This window comes from Pyricularia pennisetigena (genome assembly GCF_004337985.1).
Source record: "Pyricularia pennisetigena strain Br36 chromosome 4 map unlocalized Pyricularia_pennisetigena_Br36_Scf_6, whole genome shotgun sequence".
In the NCBI taxonomy this organism is placed as follows: Eukaryota; Fungi; Ascomycota; class Sordariomycetes; order Magnaporthales; family Pyriculariaceae; genus Pyricularia; species Pyricularia pennisetigena.
Genome location: NW_021940918.1, coordinates 2,955,146 through 2,977,097, shown reverse-complemented (window position 1 = coordinate 2,977,097; position 21,952 = coordinate 2,955,146). Strand labels below are relative to the sequence as shown.

At 51.9% G+C, this 21,952-nt stretch overlaps 8 protein-coding genes across 8 annotated transcripts; all 8 read right to left on the bottom strand.

Moving 5' to 3' along the window:
* Positions 1–24: 24 nt before the first annotated feature.
* PpBr36_06474 (uncharacterized protein) lies at positions 25–2,318 on the bottom strand (the record flags this gene model as incomplete). The annotated part of the gene is made up of 3 exons (XM_029893619.1): positions 25–1,652; positions 1,724–1,931; positions 2,049–2,318. The coding sequence occupies 3 exons, from the start codon at positions 2,316–2,318 to the stop codon at positions 25–27; spliced, it is 2,106 nt and encodes a 701-aa protein (XP_029746232.1).
* A 749-nt stretch (positions 2,319–3,067) lies between these two features.
* On the bottom strand, positions 3,068–3,891 carry PpBr36_06473 (uncharacterized protein; the record flags this gene model as incomplete). The annotated part of the gene is made up of 2 exons (XM_029893618.1): positions 3,068–3,480; positions 3,618–3,891. The coding sequence occupies 2 exons, from the start codon at positions 3,889–3,891 to the stop codon at positions 3,068–3,070; spliced, it is 687 nt and encodes a 228-aa protein (XP_029746237.1).
* A 663-nt stretch (positions 3,892–4,554) lies between these two features.
* Positions 4,555–6,250, bottom strand: PpBr36_06472 (uncharacterized protein; the record flags this gene model as incomplete). Its single annotated transcript, XM_029893617.1, has 3 exons — positions 4,555–5,295; positions 5,399–5,981; positions 6,108–6,250. Coding segments are annotated over 3 exons (1,467 nt in total), but the record flags the coding sequence as incomplete, so codon positions are not given.
* A 525-nt stretch (positions 6,251–6,775) lies between these two features.
* On the bottom strand, positions 6,776–7,408 carry PpBr36_06471 (uncharacterized protein; the record flags this gene model as incomplete). Its single annotated transcript, XM_029893616.1, has 1 exon — positions 6,776–7,408. The coding sequence occupies one exon, from the start codon at positions 7,406–7,408 to the stop codon at positions 6,776–6,778; it is 633 nt and encodes a 210-aa protein (XP_029746235.1).
* A 2,857-nt stretch (positions 7,409–10,265) lies between these two features.
* PpBr36_06470 (uncharacterized protein) lies at positions 10,266–11,491 on the bottom strand (the record flags this gene model as incomplete). The annotated part of the gene is made up of 5 exons (XM_029893615.1): positions 11,327–11,491; positions 11,174–11,233; positions 10,967–11,079; positions 10,650–10,867; positions 10,266–10,525 (listed from the first exon to the last, which is right to left on the bottom strand). The coding sequence occupies exons 1-5, from the start codon at positions 11,435–11,437 to the stop codon at positions 10,266–10,268; spliced, it is 762 nt and encodes a 253-aa protein (XP_029746236.1). The 5' UTR covers positions 11,438–11,491.
* A 1,488-nt stretch (positions 11,492–12,979) lies between these two features.
* PpBr36_06469 (uncharacterized protein) lies at positions 12,980–13,478 on the bottom strand (the record flags this gene model as incomplete). Its single annotated transcript, XM_029893614.1, has 2 exons — positions 12,980–13,143; positions 13,238–13,478. 2 exons carry the CDS (start codon positions 13,476–13,478, stop codon positions 12,980–12,982), a joined length of 405 nt encoding a protein of 134 aa, XP_029746061.1.
* A 4,458-nt stretch (positions 13,479–17,936) lies between these two features.
* PpBr36_06468 (uncharacterized protein) lies at positions 17,937–19,451 on the bottom strand (the record flags this gene model as incomplete). Its single annotated transcript, XM_029893613.1, has 1 exon — positions 17,937–19,451. One exon carries the CDS (start codon positions 19,449–19,451, stop codon positions 17,937–17,939), a length of 1,515 nt encoding a protein of 504 aa, XP_029745471.1.
* A 1,198-nt stretch (positions 19,452–20,649) lies between these two features.
* On the bottom strand, positions 20,650–21,936 carry PpBr36_06467 (uncharacterized protein; the record flags this gene model as incomplete). Its single annotated transcript, XM_029893612.1, has 3 exons — positions 20,650–21,151; positions 21,282–21,359; positions 21,422–21,936. The coding sequence occupies 3 exons, from the start codon at positions 21,934–21,936 to the stop codon at positions 20,650–20,652; spliced, it is 1,095 nt and encodes a 364-aa protein (XP_029746067.1).
* Between the last annotated feature and the right edge of the window lie 16 nt (positions 21,937–21,952).

Below are 21,952 nucleotides of genomic sequence, written 5' to 3'. Positions count from 1 at the left end.
CCCCTAGCTCCCCCCTCGCCAGCCTTAGCTCCGGCAACAACCCACCACACTTCCATTGGTACCACTAGCGTCGCCACCACCACTGCCGGCTCCATTCAGCAACACGCTCTGGTTAAAATCCTGCGTGCTCGGCGCCACGTCCAGCGCCGGGTTCCTGTCGAAAAAGTTGACGGGCCTCATGGTCACCCTCAGCACCTCGCAAGGCATGACGGGAAAGTCCTCGATCCTGGGCACGTGGTTGATGCCAAACTGCGCCCACACCACTGGATCCCCACCGGCCAGCGACTCTTTCCGTCCGGCCCAGGTCCTCACGCCCGTCCCGCCCCGGCTCTGGTTCGTGTACTGCCCGCCCGAGAACAGCTCGCCCTCGGCGTACCGCGTCACGTAGACGGAGCGGTCGGCAAACTCTGCCCGGCGCCGGTGGAAGCTGTCCGCGTCGGCGAGGATGGGCTGCATGGAGGGGATCTGGAGCTTGTAGCCGGCCGGTGCGCCGTTGATGGCGTTGCGGACGGCCGGGTTGGTGATGCGGAAGACGCGCCCGCGGGACGAGTCGAGGTCGAAGCCGCCCGACGTCTCGACCGGCGTCGTCTCGACCGTGTAGCCCACGCCGTGCGGGTTCGTGACGGCGTCGCGCGGGACGGGCACCGCGTCGTCGTACACGACCGTGTTGCCGTGGCCCGCCACCATGGGGTCGATGCGCAGCGAGAAGAAGTGCTGGTGGTGCGTCGCCAGCACCCCTGGGTGCACCACCGTGCCGTAGGGGTGCGGCGTCTTTTGCAGCTCCCTGTCCACCGGCTGCGTGCTGAGGATCCCCGTGGCGCGGACCTCGTACGTCACGTCTCCGGCCTGGTTGAAGACCCAGGCGAGGATGTACTCGTAGTTTGACACGGTCAAGATGGTCTGCAGGACGAGCTCCCGGTTGCGCACGAGGCTGGCCTTGTTTGTCCGGTAGTTGGTGTGCTTCCACAGGAGACCGGCGTCCTGCTCGTGGATGCAGATGACGTTGGGGTAGTCTACTGGCTGTCCTTCGCTGTTGCTCAAGACTCCAGAGATGTAGTAGATGGAGCCGAGGCAATCGCAGCCCAGGCCCAGGTTGTTGGCCATGATGCCCGCGCCCACGTCGCCAAGGTCAAAGGCGGCCTTTTTGTGGAAAGGATGCCGAGGGTCGGCGTAAGGGATCGACATGTCCGACAGGCTCAAGCGGTAGAAGAGGGGCTTGCCGTCGTAGTGAACGTCGTAGAGGACCATGCCCTCCCTCTGGTTGAAGCCGACTTTGAAATCCCACTTCTGCCACGAGACTCGATGGCCCGTCTCTGAAAACTTGGACACTTGGAACGAAGCGCCCTCTGGCTGCACCACCCGGAGGGGCTTCAAATCCGTCCGCAGGGCTGGCTGCGCCTCGGCAACGTACTCATTGGGAGGCGCCGGCTCCCAAGGTGACAAGGGCTTGATTTTTGTGTCCAAGCCCGTCGGCAAGATGTCGATCCGAATCACCTTCATAGTCGTGGGGTCCACAACCGGTGAAATCGGTAGGGGGAAAGCATAGTGGCAGCTCTCTGTCATGGAAGCATTGTTCGGGTCCCTCATGTACATGAAGCACTGAAAAAGACGCTTCTCGTCGCTAAAGTTTCCCTCGTTGACGCCGTCGGATCCTGGGTTGTGGAGAAGAGTGTTCAGCATTTTTGCAAACATGGAACTGACACAGTTACGTCTCCCCACTTACCGTATATCCAGGGATCCGTGACGACCTTTGCCCCCTCAGGCAGCTTGAGCTTGGCAACCTCGGCCTGTACACTCGGGTCCGAGGCAATCATCTCCTCGATAGCCAGAAGCTCCTCTGCGTCGCCATTGGCATGGACGTTTGGCCCGAGAAGGACGTTGCTCTCCACCACATTTTGCGTCAGGTTGACGATGGCTTCATGGAGTTTGTGCTATTCGCCACCCCAAACGGTTGAAAAAAGAACGACAAAAAAAAAAAAAATCAGCGTTGCCACACCACAAAAAATTTGTTATGTCTCATGTTCAACTAAGACGATGGCTTTACAAACCGTGTTCCTGATGTAGTACCCGACAAAACTACGCCGACTAATAGGCGGCGTCGCTTGACCCTTCTTCTCGGCATCCAGATAAGGGATGAGCTGCGCCTTTGCCGGCTCCGAGAGGGTGATGACTTTGAATTGAAACTTTGTCCCCTCGGGCCATGCACTGCGGATCAAGTTGGCGCTCCGGCTGATTTCCTCTGCAGAGAGAGGTCCAAGTGGGTGGGTTGGGTACGGAGTACTTGTTCCCGCAGCGGCCGATTTTGGCTGAGTTTCCATGTCGGTGGACGGAAGAGATCAGGCAAATAAAATAAAAGAAAATAAAAAAGATCGGTTGACGTTTTATGTCCAAGTCTCGAGGGGAAGACTAACTAGGAGTTTCTCGGATGCACCAACCATAGAAATCTCATCAGTAAACCAAGGGAGGTCATTGCGATTTTATATAAGCCTCGGAGGGCAGACGTCAAGTATGCAAGCGCGGTAGAATTAATGGAGATATCCGGCGGTACAAAGGTACATCACCAACCTTTCCCACGTTGTGATTGGCTGATCCACCCCCCCGGGCATCATCGGCAAAATATTTAAACTACAGTAGAGCCGATTAATTCTCTAGTCTAAATCAGGAAGCCAAGTTGCTAGCTTACAAGACGATCTTGGTTTTGATTATCTGTCGATGCGTTCGACATGAGACCCCGCTTGCCTCGACGCTTGTAGCTACCAAGCATGGAAAATTGCAAATGGGCAAAAGACATGACAAAAGTTGGAACATAATACCCCATAGGTATACGTTACCCCTCACTGCGACATGTATACTGTGGATAATTACGCTGGTGGTGCGCTTGCAGAGTTGCCAGTGGCGACTCACCCACAAGATACCCCTGAGAAATCGAAGGTATTTATTTATTTTTTTCTTTTTTTCATATACGTAAGTAAGTTTACATACAACCTTGACAAACCCGATAGCGATTTTACACAAACGGGTTCACAGACACAACCCCCCGGGTTGTTCGGGAAGTGGGGTCGAAGCTCTACCTCAGCAACCTGCGATACCCAGAAATCATCCAAAACCTCGCGTACCACGTATGCAGGTCCTCTATCCACGGCGGCAGGGGCGGCTTGGCCTCGTCGCCCTCCAGCTTCCTCGAGCTGGGGAACAGGGTGCTCTTGAGCCCCAGCTCGACCTCGCCGCGCTCCCTGTCCACGACGGCCGAGAAGATGAAGAGGCCGTCCGAGTCGCGCGGGCCCTGGTTGCGCGGCGAGTCGCCGCACCGCACCGTGATGGACGTCGGCGTCTTCTCCAGCACCTGGAAGTGGTCCGTTATGATGGTGCCCGGCTCGTACGTCGACGCCGACAGCTGCTCCTTGGACCAGAGGTCTTGGTCGGTCGAGGTGGATTCGTTGTGGTACTTGCGCGCTAGGTATCGACGCTGGATTTCGTAGGCTGGAAAGGGTTTTGTGCCAAAGAAATTTTCGTTTCAGAAAAGGAAAAAAAACCATAGTCGAAGGGAAAGGGAATCAATCATTGATCCAAGTCTCCAAATAGTGAGCTGCTTTGATTTTGCAAGTCGCCAAACATACCAGGGCTAGTCCAAACACCGCGGCAAAACTCCAATACGATGTCGCCTTCTTTCTCCAACAATTCTGGGCGGATCTTGTCGAGGGGCACGCGCTTCGTCACGACGTCCTGGGTCGGCGGGTTTCGGTGGATGTTGAGCTTCTTGTAGAGCTTTGAGCTGAAGACGCTGTCGTTGACGGGGAGCGGCCTGGTGAGGGTGGTGGCGGCGCCGATGTAGCCCAGGGTAGCTGCGGCGGTCACTGTGCCCGCGACCAGGGTTTTGCGAATGATGCCCATTGTCGGCGACTGTGTTTGCTTGTGTTCTGTGCTGTTTTGTTCGGTTTGCTGCCGCAGACGACGCGTCTTGGCTGACAGGAGCTAGTGCTTCTCTCCTCGGTTCTTTGGTGGAGTCGCGCGAAATCGGCCACAAGGTCACACTGTAGCGTTTCGGTGGATGCGATGCCGGACGACCAAGTGTGGGAACACCAGGCCAAGGTTTTTGTGATAGGAAAATGAGTTGACATCAACCCAACCTTAATAAATCTTGGGTTTGAAAGTGAACCCATCCATTGCATTTTATATCATCTACATCATCTCAGATGTTTAAAGCATCCCATGTTTCCCAGCACCAAAATATAATTTCGCTAATTTGCTAGCAAGGGACGCTGCAATGAACTACATTCGGATGGTTCGGAATATCTACATTGATTACCAATCACGTCAACATTCAAATGTGCAACGTATGATTTAATATCCGCCTTCCAGCACACGGGCATTGAAGGATTCGGAACCTTGTGCTGGTGTTGACAAAAAGAATGTCGGAATGAAACAATTATACCACGTTCTGGCCCAATAGAGCACCAAATTTGATAGCAAATAAATCGGCAATGGTAATAACCGAAGGGATAGAACCATACTTGCCACATGGTCGGTTTATTTGAGGACATATATATCTATCTCTTACAGACGCGGTATCGGTCTGCTTTCGGCTCTAGCCTGGTCATTGATTCGCTTCCACATCCCTTTCCTCAGCTCATGTCCGTCCATAAATGCACCGAGCCACTTGGAGTCGAACTTTGGTAGCGTCCTACCCAGCCCCGGCTCGCCGTCTCCAGCCAGTTCTCTCAAGGTCTCAAAGTACTCTTCAAAGCGCGGATGGATGACTGTGAACTTGGGCCCGTCGCCAGTTTCCTCGATGCGGTCGGCTTCCCACCTCTGCATCTCGGCGAGTGACGGCAGCGGCCTTGAGGTCCTGCCGGCCAGGATCCGCGCCGCCAGGACGGCCTGCCACTCGAATATCTTAAACGTCAAGCCTGCTCCGACCGCCCCGACGAACAGCAGAGTCGGGTCCTGTTGCCAAACCACGTGGTGATACAAACCCGGTATGCGGTTCTTTCTTGGTTGGATCTGCGGGAGGAATGGCAGCGTCCAACTGTACCCCGTGCCGAATATCAAATAATCGACCCCGCTGACCGACATGCCGTCGACAAAGTACACGGTGGCCCCCTGACTGTCATGCGGGACTTCGACTCTGGCTATCGAAGGCTGCATCTGTATCTTTGGATGGCGGAACGCCTCGTCGCCAAAGTATGCGTTGGCGGTGTGGCCCAGAACGACGGCGTGCACGGGGGATTTTGCAACTTTGACCATGTCAAACGCAATGTCTGCTGCCGAGACAGATGCCCCTACAACCACAACTCGCTATTTCCCCCCGGTTGTTTTTGTTATAATAAGCACTCGCATCCTTTTCAAGAAAAAAAAAATACCAGAGTTTCTCGACTCATCATCTCATCTCTCCCCTTACCTTGTCTATGAACTGGTCCCTACCCCGGAAGTATTTGCTGTGCAAAACGCTCCCCGGCATGGCCCGCTGCATCTCCTCCAGCCCCTCGATCTCAGGGACGTACGGCACATTATAGTGGCCACTGGCGACAACCACAGCATCAAACGTCTCGTCCCACCAGCGATCTCCTCCGTGTGCGTCCGGCTTGCGCAGGACCACCCGCCACTCGTCACCGACCTTCTCGGCCAGCTCGACGGTCGTGTCGTAAGACACAATCTCGTCGTGTCCCGGCGTGGCCTGGATGACATCACCGACATAGCGTCTCAGCACCTCCCAATGACGAAACGGCGTGGACGGGCCGTAGAGCGAGACGGACAGCTCGGTCCTGTCGGCCGGGATCGGCTCCCGCGAGAACTGCATGGACAGGTCCTGGACGTTTGTCTCCAGGTACGGGTAGATGGACGAGTCGGCGAAGCGCGGCTGCGCAGGGGCCGCGACGCCGGATGCTGGGATGTGCTCCGGGATCGGAACCGGAGGGTCTGCCGTCCGGTCCGCGAGGCGCTTAAAATCAGAGAGGTGCGGAGGTTCCACCGAGTCCCCGATCCTTTAGTAAGAGGAAGAAGAAAAAGGAGGGGGTGACCAAGAAGAAAAAAAAAATCAGCACACAAAAGCCGCGGGTTTGCGCATCTTGTCCGCCAGTCGTCTCGGCCACCCGTTGTTTCCAACTCACCAGCATCCTCCAGGGCCTTCTCTGCGCTCAAACACTCGAATGACATCAAACGCCTGCTCTTTGGCGAGTGCGTCGAGCGCTATTGCGCCGGATGGACCGGCGCCGATGATGGCCACCCTCTTGATGGAAGGCATGCGTTTAGACTGGGTGTGAAGAAGAAAGAAGAAAAAAAAATAAAACCAAAAAAAACCAAAAGAATGTGGTTGTGGCGGGATCATGGACAACAGAGAAAAAGATGACGAGGGGTCAAAAAAATTCGACAATCCAAATGAATTAACATTCTCAATGCATATTTGTACTGTAGCTGAATCGGGACGGCTCACAGGCTTTGACAGGCACTTGTCCGGGCGATGTAACGACAGAGCGCGGTCCCTGAATGGTGCAAACCGAGCTTGAAATGACGAATGCGGCAGGTGGACGAGGATCAGTGGGTTGCGGGCCCTGATTTCACAACTGACATTGTATTTAGGGGTGCACAAGCGACTTGTTACGTATAGGATCAGGCAATTTTAATAAATTGTTTTGTTATTCTTGGATTAACTGCGAAATAAAAAAGATACAGATCAAAACAGAAAAACAACGCCTGGATAATCGTAAAAATCGTTACAAAAGTGGTACAGTGTCAAATAACTCCTCCCACAATCCCTGATTCCACCCCTTCAGTTGCATTACTCGATCGCAATCTTCCTACCCTGCGGCTTGGTCATCTTTGGAACGACAATGTTCAGCACGCCATTGTCCAACTTGGCCACGACACCGCTCGCATCGATGCGGGTAGGGAAGTTGAAGGAGCGCGAGAACTCTCCAAAGCTGCGCTCCGAGACCCAGTACTTGACCTTGTGCTGGCCGGCGTTGTTCTTTTCGACCTGCTTGTCCTTGTTGTCCTCCGACTTGCTGTCGGCGGCGTCCTTGCCGCTCTTCTTGTCGCCGCTGGACGGAACCACGACTGCGTCGCCGTCCTCGTCGGCAGGCTCCTCATGCGAGTGCGAGCGCTCGCTGCGGCCGCGGATGGTGATGGTCTGGTCGTCGGTGAACTCGATGTTGATATCCTTCTTGTCCATGCCGGGGAACTCGCCGTGCAGGATGTACGTGTTGGGCGTCTCCTGCAGGTCGAATTTGGGCGTCCAGCTCACAATGTCTGAAAGGAAGCCGGAGCGGCCGCGCTTGTTTGTTGATGCGGCGTTAGAGGAGGAGTTGCTGTTGGTGGCCTCGACGGCATAGTTGTTGAAGTCGTCGATGAGTCGGAAGAGGCCGCTGTAGCTGGGCTCGTAGACGGATGAGCGAGGAGCGAAGATGGACATTTTGGTTGTTTGATTAATGTGATCTTTTTAAGTGTGAGTGATGATGTTGGTGTGTGTGTGTGTGTGTGTGTGTGTGTGTGTGTGTGTATGTTGTATAGTCGTGTTTTCAGTGCGCGTGTAAAACTTTCTATTTGTTGTTTTTTGTCTTCTGTTGTTTGAATCTGTCTTACTGCACTAGCACGGCTGGTGATCCGGTCGAAGGGCGATTGCTTTATAGACGACAATCTGAACATACATCATGGCGACATAACTAGGTGGTCTCCTCCTTAGAAGGTTGCGGCGCCATCTCGAGGCTTCTAGAGATCACCGCAACGTTCTGCGCATCCTTGACTTGGACGTCATGGAAGACGAATATGGTGCGGGTTGCTGTTTCTGTATACTTTCTGGTGGAGTCTAGAAATTTCTGGAGAAATGCACGAGCAAAACTCCAGGTGGGGTACAGTATAATCTTATCCTGACACATGGACAGAGTCGAGCTTTTCCATCCAAAGCACCGTGCAGTCATAATTTGGTTCGTACTGTATGTGGGCCTGGGGTCTTTTGGGACATCGAAAAGGAACTGAAAAACATGGAAATCAAACACAGTAAAGGACTTGCGATTACCTTGCACAGATTAAGCATCTTCCAGACTTTTCAGAGTATACGATGAGAGTGTCAGCGTTTCCATGCAGTCGTGGGGAAGTGGTTCTATACTACATACAGTAGATGAAATACAGATTCTCTTTGCTCGCACTATTCCAAATCCGATCTTCACTCTTCACCATATCAGCCAGCAGCGATAATTTGCAAGTCAAAAATACTCTCCATCACCCCGAAACTTCTACCTAAGTGATTACATCACTTTTCTACCTACTATGTATGTACACAATCTTGTCCACATCCAAAGACTAAGGAAATGTTGCAAGCAGAGTTTGGTGAATTTATTTTAATTAGCGTGCTCCCCATTTATTAAGCAAGCGTATCCAAACTTGTCCTAGTAATGCAAGACTAAACTCAGCAGTGCTTGCTCTATGCGATTTGAACATGTGTCGCATGCATAATTGCGGCGTGTCCAAAACTCTAAGTTTTGCCTCCTGGCTGCCTCCTGAAATTTCAACTATTTAAGGCGCCCTCCATCCCACTCAGTCTGAACTGTCTCCTCTCCCCTCTTCTTCTCCTCGGGGGCTTTTGCCCCCAAAACCCACCTCCATGACAACAAAATCCACCATCTCGATCAGCACGGTACTTTGGTTTTTTATTTCGACTTTGGCACAGCAACAACACAGCAAGCAGTTGCCATCGGTTTTACCTAGACAGTATAGACCAGCCTGACAGTGTCACCAATATCCGACATGCCATCTTGAGCGGATCCCGAAGAATTGTGACTACGGACAGAAACCGAAGCAAAAGTTCCTAAACATATCGACACCGCAGCGGCTACATGGCTACTGCCCGGCAAGCAGAGAGAACATTGGGATTTTGAAAAGCAGAACAAGAAGATAGAGGACAGAACAACTTCGTGGAAAGGACGCCTTGGGCCTAACGACTGATGAAACGCCTCACTTTCCTGCCGAGCCCGGCATGCCTCAGCTGTTCAGGGCGGGGTGAGCATGCACGGCGCTGATGCGCAGAAGAAGAAGAAGAAGCCATGGCATACCGAGCCTACGAGGGCATTTACCATTACGAGACACCTTTCGATGCGGCACATCACGTCCGCTCAAGGAACCATTCACCTGTCCCGCTGAGGCGTCAGGCTTTGATCTGTTCAGAGCAGATTAGCTTGAATTGTTTCGTGATTGGGATAGTGTCCGGGCCTTCAGAAGAAGGATCAATAGCAGCCACAGTCTGCGACACTGACCGGCTTGTTCAGAGCGAGCCGGCCTGGATGCGGATTGTGGACGGTGATAACCATTCACCCGTCCTCTCGAACCATCAGGCTTTGATCCGTTCAGAGCGTATCAGCTTGGATGTTTTGGGAGTGGGCAGCTTCTGGACTTGAATGGAGAAGTAATAAAACAGCTGCAGTTTGCGACATTGTCCGGCTCGTTTGGAGCGAGTCGGCTTGGATGCGGATTGTGCACGGGAGAGGCGGGGCCCAGTTTTCAGAGGCATCATCTACTTTACTGAAAGCATTTCAGAAGTCCTAGTATGCCGGTAGGGGTTGCATCTCTCAAAGAGTTTTGCTCCCGAATTCTGTGTGGTTGCGACATGCTCAACCTGTTCAGGGCGGGTTGACTTGGATGCAGTCCTGCACGGGATTTGGAATTCAGGTTGAAGGAAGACATCCTTGTCTTTCATGGCATTGCCTCTCATCATCAGTCCTTTTGTCCATAGCCACTAAATGACAACTGCCCTTTCCACAAATCGTAGGCCTTCTTGGGTTGTGATGTGATGCAGTGATGTTTTTACAAGTCAAAAAAATAACAACGAGCACATTCCACCGTAGTCGGAGCAATAGCAAGCAAGTTGATGCTGATACATTCCGGGACTGATAAAAAAATGAAATGCAAATATCAATTAATGCTCTGTATCGGCCCTTAAAGGAATGTAAACTTGGCCGGGACTGTACTCAAAATAAAACAACAAACGAACAAACAACAAAAACAACAACAAAAACAACAAAAAAAAAAAAAAAAGAAAAAAAAAAAAAAACTTCTACGTTTTTTTTTGGGGTATAAAGCACAACCGCCAAGAAGCAAAGAAATCCTCTCCAAGCCCACCAAAACGCAGGTCTTCTTTGGCCCACCCTGTAGAGCCCACAGTCGCATGCCCTCTCCATCAAAAGGAAGCGACTGATAGAGCTCGCCAAAACCAAAAAGGGGGGGAGGGCACCTCAGAACTTGAGGAGCACGCTCTCCAGCCATTTGCTCATTTCTCCCTAGGAATACGCGGCCGGCTGGACCTGGTGCCCCTGCTGCGGCTGCGGCTGGACGTGGTCGGCAGACACGGGCTGCTGTACGAATCCCTGCTGGGCCTGCGCGCCGTGGTCGGGATAGGCCTGCTGCTGGGTGGTGTGGAGGTGGTCCGGGCCGGTCTTGAGCTCCGCGGCGCCGGCGGCGGCCTCGGGGTCGGCAGCGGGGGCCGTGGTGGTGGTGGTAGTGGTGGTGTGGCCCTTTTGGAAGCGGATGAGGGCCATGACTTGGAAACGCGGAAAGCGCAGCGAGTTAGCTTTTAGGACTGTAATCGTTGGTTTTTTTTTTTTTTTTTTTTTTTTTTTTTTTTTTTTGCCTTTTGAAGCGGAAAATCTCAAGACAATTCCTACCAAAGAACACGAGCGTGACGACAAACAGAATCCACTCGAGGGCTCCCAGCGCCGCAGAGGCCTTGATGCAGCCGGAACCGGTGCTGAAGTCGTTGGTGATACCGGCGGTGCGGCCCCTGCTGCCGTAGACACTCTCGTAATCGCCGATGGCGGCGGCGTCCGCGGCCAGGGCGGCCCAGCTGGCCAGCCAGAAGATGACGCTCAGGATTTCAACGGCCCTTTGTTGGAGAGCAAAGAAAGGGAGTGCGGGTTAGAGATAGTGCTGGTGTTTATCGCGGTTGCGTGTCGCAATGTTCAGGGTGTCATTATCGACTTACAGTTGGCCCCAGATGTTGTAGATCAGGGGAACGATCAAGATGCTGATGAAAAGCCATCCGATATGCAAAAGAGTCCACGCAAACGTGAACCAGGTGAGTGCAAGGCTGGACCACTGAACAGGGGAACAAGAACCACAACGTCAGTCAAATAAAAAAAAAACAAGGTAGACAAAGGAAACAGTACCCGAAGCAGAGCGGGCCACTCACCGCAACTCTAAACTTGTTTGCAGCAACGGCGGTAAGAATAAGGATCAGAAGCGCGAGACCCTGGGGTAAGGTTCTTGTCAGCATGTATTGTCTTTTTTTTTTCTCTTCTATTGCCTCCTGAACTGTTTGCTAAATCGGCAACACAACACTCACCAGCTGCACGGCCCGGATGATGGCGATCCACATGGGCGTAGCTGGAACATGAGCTCGGTTTTTGCCATCTGCGTCCTTGAAGGCCCAGAAATTGTTCTTCATGGCGGTCATGTTGTCGAACGCCCGCCTTGAAAGAAACCAAGTAGTAGGCTTCTGCGGGGGTGTCTGATCGGTTGTTGTTTCGGTGTTCGTGTTATAGGTTCGTTGGTTACAGTTGCACCAGATAGAGGAGAACTAGTTGGCAGTCCTTGGTATGGCCGAACGGTTGTTATTTACGTAGTAAAACACCCACACCAAAACTGTTTTGGCCGTTTGTTTGTAGCAAACGAGCCCCGTGGAATGTCTTGCAGTTTTACACCTTTGTCGAGTCAAAGGAATGAAAAGACACAAAGCAGCAGCCAACTCAAACGCCAGGGCCGATCCCACTGTTCTTTAATGAAATTCACCAGGCCCTCATTTTGGTTGGTCCTTGGCTAGGCTACGTATGTGTCACAAGTCAACTGACTAGTGGAGAGCGGCTGAAAGGTAGGGTGAGGGTGAGACCTGGAGATATCCGCAAGTGCTGCCTTACGGCGGATCCCATTTGCGTTCAGCTTTTCCGGGATTATGTTTGAGCTCGGGTTCGTCCAACTGGGCCTCTGTTCTTCGTTGGGGTGATAGGGCCTTTTTTGTTCCGAATCTACCAGACAAGAAAAAAAAAACGCCAAGGAAGTATAATCTGTCACCGCCCGGGTCTGTATAAGTGATGGGGTTCATTTGTGTCGCAACTTGGCTAATCACAAGTGCAGGATGCTTCATGTTCAGTGATTGGTGTTTGGTCTTTTGGAAAGTCAGCCCCGGACCATACATACTGCACGAATATGTACATGAATTGACAACAAACATCAACAAGGTTTCCATGTGCCTTGGGATTTCTTTTTTTGGCAACAAGCTGAAGATTGTACATAGAACTACTGGGTAGGCCTCTGGCAGAACCCCACAGATCGACATCACCAAGGTCCTGAATTGGACGAGCTGTGCGGATTCAGACTTTTTCACTTACAGCACTTACAGCACATCAAGACGAACTAGGTTTAGAGGCCTCCCACCGTCGAAACCCAAAAAGAAAATCAAGAAACGAAGGATGGGAGGGGATTTAGCACGTGCCTTGGCATGTCATAGTTTGGTTGACACAGCAAACAAAGAAATGATAGTAATAATAAAGGCGATTCGATTGATTGCTTAGCGTTGGTCCCCGTTCGTCAGACCGTCCCATTGCCAGAGGCACGCTAAACCTTTCAGCTGAACTTTACATCCCTGCAGCCTTCTGCGGATAACGGATGACATTCTTGAGCTCGGCTGCGTCTTGCAACGATGCAAAGCGACTGCATCATTGGTCCTGTTTTTTTGGTGCCAACGGTTTTATTTCTGGAGGGGAGAGGAGGAAACAAACAAAACATCCAAAGGGTTGAGGAACACGATTCACACAAGTAGGCAAAGTGGACCAAGATATGTTTCACCAAAACAGCCACAGCTGTTTATTCAATCAAATAACACTTCCTATGGACTCCCTGTGTCCCCAAAAAGTTTCTCCAAAAAATTACACCCGAGAAGGGGAGGAAAAAAAAAAAAAGCCAGAAGAATAAAAGTACAAACATCCCCTCAGAGGATAGTTTACTCTTCTTCCTCGGCGTCCTCAGCGTCGATGATGTCGGCCTCGGCCTCCGACACGTCACGCTTCCTGCCGTTGCTAGGGCGGCAGAAAGGACGGCCACGCTCCTGCCTGTTGGGGTCGCAGGTAAGGGCGCTATCTTGAATGCAGGTAAGACGAGCATTGCCTATTTTTTTTTGGTGGTTTGAATGTCAGTATAAAAGTTCTTTTTTTTTTCCTTGAAGAATGGGGAAAAGAAGAAATTTGGGAGGCCATCGTACAGTTGGCACTGCTAGAAGGGACACAGCGTCCGTTCTGGCCGTTGACACGGCAGACATCCTGCTTCAGCGAGAGGTTGCCAACACAGCAGGATCCCTCAGGCACGGGCCTGTTGCCGTTGGCACCCTGGCGCTCCATGAGGAGAACGGCACGGCGATCAAGGGACTGCTCGGGGGTCTCAACCGTGGCGGCGGTGGCGACGGCCAGGAGGGTAACGAAAGTGGACGCAACGGAGAACTTCATTTTGACGGGTTTTTGTTGTTGAGGCTTTTGAAAAAAAATAATTACAAAAGGGCGTAAGATCTGATGAGAGAAAGTTGATGGATAACAAAGAGTGTATCGTCCAAGAAAAGAATGTCCGTCCGGCGGGTCGATGAAGTGTAAAGAAAGTGCAAATGATTGAAGCTGTGGATGTGGATGGGCTGGAAGAGGACAAAGACGAACTTCTACAAGGAGATTCGGGCTCGTTATATACAGAATTCTCACGGGCTTACCGGGGGCATGGCTACGAACCCCATCATCGTTGTTCCTGAGGACGCCAGGTATTAAGCTTCTCCCGTTACAGTCGGTCCCATAGTAAAGAAGCTTAACCTTCCTTCCCCGTGGATCTCGCCCATGAACGAAGCCAAGCTCACGCAGGGTGGGCTGAAAGGGGTTTCGAAAATCCGAAATGGATGCTGCATCCAGCGAGTGGATGCGGGCTTGGCCGAACCAGTTATCCTGAAACTTGACGCGATACGCATCAGTGTTGTGACATATGTCTCGATGTAATTCGCAGAGCGAATGCCTGCCATGATCTCAGATATAGACATTTGCCAGGAGCAAAAGAAGAAGAGACGCCAAAGCGATGGGTAACTAACCTAGTACTAGAACATCTTGACTCTTTTTTTTTTTTTTTTCTCCAAGGGCGCATCTGTCAAGAGCATGCCAAGGGATGCGATGCAGCTTTGGCAGATGCGAGAACCGACGCTAACATGATGATGATGTCGCAGAAACCTAGTGACTACTGTACTGTTCGTCAAAAACCCCTGGGTTGTGTTTGTCATCTAACCTCCTCCTGGGCCGGAATTAGAGGTCAGGATCCACAAAAGTCCACAAAAGAATGGGGACTTTTCATTCGCATCTTCTTGCCCCATTCTCGATACCAATTCGTTTCGTCTGTTGTGTGGCTGCTGATGAGTCGCCTAAAACCTAGCGTAGATCGCTACCTATGTTTGCAAATCCTGAGGGGGGAAAAAAGACCTCGAAATGTAGCGTTCAGTTCACTGCCAAGACAAGGATTTCGCTCCGTGTGCAGAGCACGCATACTTGCAAGATAAAACGCCGCGGAGGCCGCGGAGCCATATGTCGTGTCACAGGCTTCTCCGGCGGCGCCAAATTGACCTAAGCCGATCAACCGGTGGCCAAGCGATTTTTTGGCCTGCGCCGTTGAAGAAGGAAAGCAAAAAAAGAAAAAAGAAAGCAAGACTAAAATAAAAGTAAGGTTGCTTGGAAAGAACTGCTGGCCGCAATAAGATTATGCGTTCTTGACCGATATAGAACGGGTGGTTCATCTTCTGGTGAATTCATCCCAAGTTACCATGGGAGCCAAAAAGCTGGGAATGGTGGGCTGACAGACTTGGAGAAGGAGGATCCAAGATGCACGCAGGGATCCTATTGTTATGTGAAAATATTGTGTCTCGACCTGGTAAATCTAGAAGTGATAACCGAACACGGAGATCATAGGGTCAAGGTCAGGACGGTCCTTGATCTGTTGAATTTTTTAAAGTGCCCCAAGTTACATCTCAAGTCTCATTTACTTGCTTGGTCGGATAAATGCTCTAAGGGTCGGGCCGCTAGGTTAAGCACATTCCTACTCTAGATGAAACGGTTCCCGCAAGCCAAGTTCGTCCGTAAACAAACAAACAGCAAGAGAGAAAAAAAAAAAAAAGCAGGACACTGACATTACTCGAACTATTACTGTAGTTCAATCTGTTCTAGTAATTACTTATTCTCTGGTAAACCGGTTCGAAGGAAGCAATCCTCAGGAGATGGGGAAATGCGAGCCTCATCAAACGCCGCACTAACAAAAGGGGTTAGCGAGTATTGCTACCTTGCTGTCGGCCCAACAAGCTGTAGCATCTGAAACCTTCTTTCGGACAGCGCTAAGCAAGCGAGAGAGGTGTGGGGTACTTGCTGTATTACATGGCAAGTCGGATCTCGGGTAGGCAGGTAATTACAGTACATAGAACTTGTTGCGCGGCTCAAGTTTGATGCAACCCTCCTTGGGATGCTGCCAATTTGATGGCGAAGAGAAGAGAAGAAGAGAAAAAAAAAAAAAAAAAAAAAGGCTGTCTGGTTCGTTGTTTGAAATTGAGCCAGGTGAGCAAACACGCGGGAAATTCCAATCCATGTTAAGCGGAGGTATAGTAATTAATTGGCGGTTGTTTGAGTCAAGACGACACAGCTCCGCCCGAATGCTGGAGCTCAGAATCCAGGGGGCAGGCCAGCAGCAGCAAAAGACAGACATTGGGTCAAGACTCGAGAGCAAGGAACGTTTGGAAGGCCAAACATCTCTTGCAAGCACATGAATCGGATCTGCGTAGACGGCTGTTTACTGTACGTCCAGTGCTTTTTGGTTAAAGCAGGTGAATTTCCTCTTCGTTTTTTTTTTTTTTTTTTTTTTTTTTTTTTCCNCGGATCAACACCCGCCATTGACGAAGATCGTTCGTACATCCTCTACGTGGTATCTATTTTTGATTTGAGGGGGATTCTCTGATCTTCTTATGAACCATGTTAACCGCTACAATTGAGCGCTTAGCTTCCATTGAACAAGCCACAAACTTCCTTTTCGAGGCTGCACCAGGTGGCGCACGCTGTCGGCTGGTACAAGTTTCCGAGGCACTTGATCACGTTTGTTATTTTTTTTTTTTTTTCAATTGCTTCTCTCAACCCCCAAATGCTTGTTTGTCTAGTCTAGTCAAAAATGTTGACATTTTTACATTGACCTTGATTCCCTTTTCCAATGTCCTTCAACCACCTGCCTGAAGAGATCATTGTTGATGTGATATGGCGGAGTCGCTTGGTTCTGTCGGTTCCCCTTTTGAGTGGCTCAACTGCCGGTGGAAACTGCGGTAAAGAAAAATTCCGGGAGAGTTGAGGCACAGCAATCTGGTTTTCTTATGGTCTCCCTTTAATCTTGGTATTTTGTATAGACACGTTGACAAGTCGGTGGCTGTTATGGGCAAAATACGAGCTAACAGTCCGCCGTGTAAAGCGCAGCTGATGAGAGTCTGGCACTGCCATGGTAAAGCAGTCATCGTCGATTGTATTTTGCACTCAGGTGGTATAGATATCATGAACGTCCGTTGCAAGAAGTAATTTGTACAAATTGAAATTCTTTCCAAGAAAGTACCTTGACAATTGCAACAGGATCAAGCAATTGGGCAAATGCAGGAAAAACACCAAAATCAAACACACGAATTGGCACAGCGAATATTATTGACCATCCTCTCGTGTATGGAAAGACACCCCCTTTTAAACAACCACAAAAAAAAAAAAAAAAAAAAAAAAACATCGCCAACGCCGCCCGCGAGCAGCCACGTGTACGGCAACGGCCCCGGCTGCTACAACGGGAGCCGTACACGTCCATCCCGAACCCCATCGCTGGCACCGCAGCAGCCCAAGGCCAGCACGGGGGTGGGGGCGGGATCCTGCTGTTGGTATGGAGCCCTATCGCCCTACCGGGCAGGTGCCTGTATGATTGCAACTCAAAAGTCGATGATTTGCGTGGGATGAGCATGGGTCGGGGTGCTTTGGTCGGAGGATTGATTTTCTTGTTTGGGATGCTCACACGTCTTGTTCGTTAATGATCGACATGGAACAATTCTGTACGTATATCATAACCCACTTTTTTCTTTTTTTCTCTTTTTGTCTCACTGCGATACTGCACGGTGTTGGCATTCGATCCGTCAACAGAGTATGCTTATGTTTGATAATGTAAAATATTTTGGCTATCGCGGTATATCCAAGTCTAGTTGACAATGGGTTTCTGATGTCCTGCCAATGATTGATACGTAGTTTGCAGGCCGAACCGTCGAGTTGCAAGAGCCAAACAGTCACCGTGCAAGAAGTATTAGTCGTGCACCGAAACAACGTATTCGAGAGGGCTAGCCATATTACTGTACATCCCCGGACCGGCTTGAATGTGCTCGTGTCATGTAAGACCCGGTGTCTGACGACACTCTGAGTTTACTATACCTCAAAGATACCTAACAGGACAGACATGAAGAAACACATCGACAGCTTGGCACTGCTTTACTTGTGAGGGTCATCCCAGCAAGTTGAGCGACGACTATGATGTGGTATACTTGATATAACAACCAGATTGGGTAGTGCAAACGCGCCATAATCACGAAGCAGCATATATTGCACTCAAAGACAATCTTGATAGTCTTGATTCATAGACACTTTCATATGACATGCACCTCTAGCGAAAATGGAACGGTTTTTTTTTTTATGATGGCTCTCCGCAAATACTCTCTATTTTGTCATGGTACATGCTCCAAGTCTATATAGTCTTACAAATCATCAAAACACCAACCCCATCTATGCTATTCGAAACAAACAATCTCCTACGCATCCTGTTGGGACATAAAACTTCAAATCAAACAAGCAACAAAATCAAACGCACGCACTCGCCAGCTTTATTTTTTCTTTTCTTTAGTAAGCCGCGATCCTCCTGCCGGTCAGACCACGGCGGGAGAGGGCCGGGGTGGTTGGTAGCTCGTCGCGCTTGATGAGGTTGAAGCTGAAGCACTGGCTCTGGAAGACGGGGACGGTGGTGGAGAAGAGGTCGGCGCTGAGGGTGCCGATGGAGGCGGTGACGCCGAACTTCAGGGTGCTGGCGAACCAGGCGCCGTTCTTGCACTCCTTGTCGACGTTCTTGGGCGCCGAGAAGGTGATGCCGGTGTCGCTCTTGTAGGTGCTGGTGACCTCGGCGTGGGCGTTGAACGAGTTGACGAGCGTCGGCTTGGTGGCCACGGACGCGGTCAGGTCCACGAGCCCCGAGAAGGCCTTGACGCCCATGCCGACCGTCAGCTCGGCGTACGGGTTCACCTGCAGGCTGGCGTCGACGCTGAAGGTGTTGTCCATGGTGGTGACGGGCTTCCAGCCGGTGGCGGTCGAGGACTTGGAGTCGAGGAAGTCGAGGTGCACCTTGCTGTCGGTGAAGGTGGTCAGGATGCCCGTCTTGACCGTGACGGAACCCGAGGCGGACAGCTCGACGCCCAGGCCGAACGACAGCATGGGCCCGACGTCGAGGATGCCGGGGATGGAAAAGGCAGAGACGGTGGCGTCGAGAGGCTCGAACTTGAGGCTCTCGGTGGTGGCCTTGGTGGCCTTGATGGCCGTGGTCAGGTTCAGGGCCAGCGCCGAGTTGTAGTCGAGGTCGACCGACATGGCCGACAGCTTCAGCTTCAGGAAGTCGAAGCTCAGGCTGCCGCTGATGCTGATGTCTCCGGTGTACTTGGCCACGTCGGCCGTCACGGAAAAGGGGCCCTGGTCCACCAGCTTCTTGCCCGACAGGTCGACGGCCACGTCGACGTCGAGGCTGCGCTTGGCCTTGTCGCCGGGGGTGGTCTTCCACTGAACCTGGGCATCGTTCATGACGTCCTTGATGGCCGCCACCGTGGCGGTGGCAGTCACGGTCGTCTTCTTGTCGTCGAAGGCGAGGGCGCTGACCGAGTAGAAGCCACGCTGCCCGTCCGCGGCGCAGCTGCCATCGCTCGTGGTGACGACGACAAAGTCCTTGGCGGGCCACTGCTTCTTGGCCGACGCGAAGTCGGCCGCGTCGGTGAAGGGGATGATGACGGATCCCTTGGTGGTGCAGGAGACGCCCTTGATGCTCGGGATGGTCTCGAGCACCACCGACGGCAGCTTCATGTTTCCGTCGATCGAGGCCGAGGTGGCGCCCTTGGCCTTTGTAGAGGACCCGCCGCCGACCCCCAGCGTGGGACCGCCGGTGATGGGGAGCGGCTTGCCCGAAACGACCTCGCCGCCATACTTGAGGGAGATCTTCTTGGCCGGGACGAGCGACACGGCCTGGACTTGGCGCTTGTACACGGCCCTGAGAATCTCGGGCTCCGAGCCAGGGGCAGCCGCGGCCGGGGACGGGGCGGCCACAGCGGCCGCCGCCACAGAGTGGGCAAAAAGGATCGAAGTGAGAGTGAGCTGCATCTTGACGGTCGGTTAAAGTGATAAAGAAAGAACTTGGAACAAACACAATAACAAGGACAAGAGATGAGAAACGAATTTGATGGGGGGAAAAAGTATACGGTCAAAAAAGAAAAAGACAGGATGCAAAAACTCAGTTTTTCCAAAGAATGGAAGCTCAAAGACAGAGCGACAGATAGGAAATAAGGAAAGAAAAAGAAAGATAGAAAGGAAAAGGAAGACACAACAAGAGCAAATGGCAGAGGCCGGTGAGGAGAGAAAGAGGACCAAAATCCATCTCAACGGCGGAAAGGCTGTCTACTTTTATACATCTCCAAGACCTACCTCACTTCATGATGGAGTACTTGCTGTTTGCCCGCTCCAGAACATCCCATGCCGTCCATCCACAATATCGCCCCCCCAAAAAAAACCCCCCCTTCCATCGCTAGGCGCGGTACTGGTTTCAAGGATCTCGCATGTGCCGCTTTGATTGTACACCCACCCCTATAGCCATCTATCAGGCAAGACGGGTACTTTTCCTAGCGCAACTACAGCACAAGACAGACAGAGAGAGAAAAAAAAAGGGGGGTACACAACCGTACTGTTACTTGCAGAGGTCTGGTTGGCGGCAAGTTCGGTGTGGATCATCCGTAGCTGAAGCTTGCGATCGACAGGGTATTTTTTCTATTTACTGCTACGGAACCATACCACCTTGTGCCGCTCGCATGAATGAGATTTTATGCGAAAAAAAAGGGGATCACTTGTCCATGTTGCCGGGTATTCTGCAAAAGGGCAGAATAGGCATAAACTAACTGACAGCCCCATCCGAAGCTACCGAGCATCAGTTAACAAGCGTGCCCCCAGTTTGGGGCTGCCGGACAACCGAGCGGAGATCATACAATCCTTTTCGACCGTTTTCAGTGCTGTTCCCCGTCGTGATTGGCTGCCGTTGGACCCCCAATGGTGCTGTTCCCGAGTCAGTTTGCCTGTCCAACATGGCTGTGCCTGCCACCAGGACACTGCGTAAATGCTACATAGGGCTGCAGGCCGGGCGGATCCTCAAGGTTTCAAATGAGGTTCGACCTCTTGGCGCCCCTATCTCTTTAGTTTGAATGTTGATGAAAAGAGACAAGCTCAGAGAAGATACAAAAAAAAAAAAAAAAAAAAAAAAAAAAAAAAAAAAAAAAAAAAAAAAAAAAAAAAAAAAAAAAAAAGAGGCCTCTTACTTTTCAACCTGCTTGCCAACCTTCATGTGCGGGTACTCGACCTCCTCGCCTTCATCCCTCCCTAGATTGAACTGCTCGGCACGAACTGCCTTTGCCTTCTCAGCCAATTTCGGGATTGGCACAAGGTCAAAGTCAGACGACAGGTGCCAGAACAATGTGGACGAGATTCGGACCAGTGGCCTGTCGGGGTTCTCTCGCTTCCTCCTCTCCATCACGTCCATCGTCGCCTTGTTGACGACAACCTCGTGGAATCCAGCCTTGACGAGGCCGCCGGTGAGGTGCTCAAACTGCTTGCCGGCCTGAACGAGGAGGTGGTTTCCAGGGGGGATCTTGACCGCAATCTTCTTGCCCGTGTTGCGGGCCCAGATGTGTAGCCCGGGGTAGCGAGAGCGACCGTGTATCGTCAGAAAATTCAGATCGGTGTGAAACCCAGCCAGGATGGTATCCTCCTTGCCATACTTTCTCAAGTCGGAAGCTGTAGGCGCCAAGAGATGTGGACTGGGGGGAGAGAGAGAGAGGGAGAGAGTTAGCGGCCTAAATTTAGCGACCCCTTGAAAGGCAAGCTCCGTAGACCCATTCGAACCGAACTACTGGACGTGGCAAAGCACATAGCAGAAAGACGACTTACCCGTAACGCCCCGCGTCCTTGAAAGTTCCACTCGGGAGTCCAAGACCGATCGCGGCCATCTCGGCAAGCTCAGACACGCTGATCAGGAACCAGAGTTAGCATTCCAAGAACGACGACAAAAAGAACAATTCCAGACTCACGCATTCTTCATCAGCCCGCCCCACTGATCCATAGTCGGCGCCCATCTCTCGCGGATGTGCGGGGCCTCGGGCGTGACGTTGGGAGCGTTGAGGGCGGGGAACTCGGTCTCGTACGGCGGCTGCTCGACCATGCGCCAGAAGAAGCGACACTTCGGATCCGGGTCGTGCGCCGAGATGTCCAGAGGCCGCTCCTCGGGCTGCAGGCGCTCAATGACCTTGAGGCAGGGCTCGTCGACGGCGCACTTTGGCTTCTCGGTGTTCTCGAGCGTCACGCCGACCTGGTAGCCCAGCTCGGGCCGCTCGTCGCGCCGGAGCACCTCCTCGGGCTGCGCAAAGTAGTCCTCCAGCAGGTCCAGGAACGTGTCGTTGGCCTGCTCCGACACCCGCGAGTCGTGGAGCACCAGCGCCCCGTACGTGACGAGCGCCGCCGCCGCCTTGTCGCACTCGTCGCGAACCGCTTGCGAGTCACGTGGTTCGCGAAGGAAGACGTCGAGGTCGATGACGGGAAGATCCATGATTTTACTTTTTTTT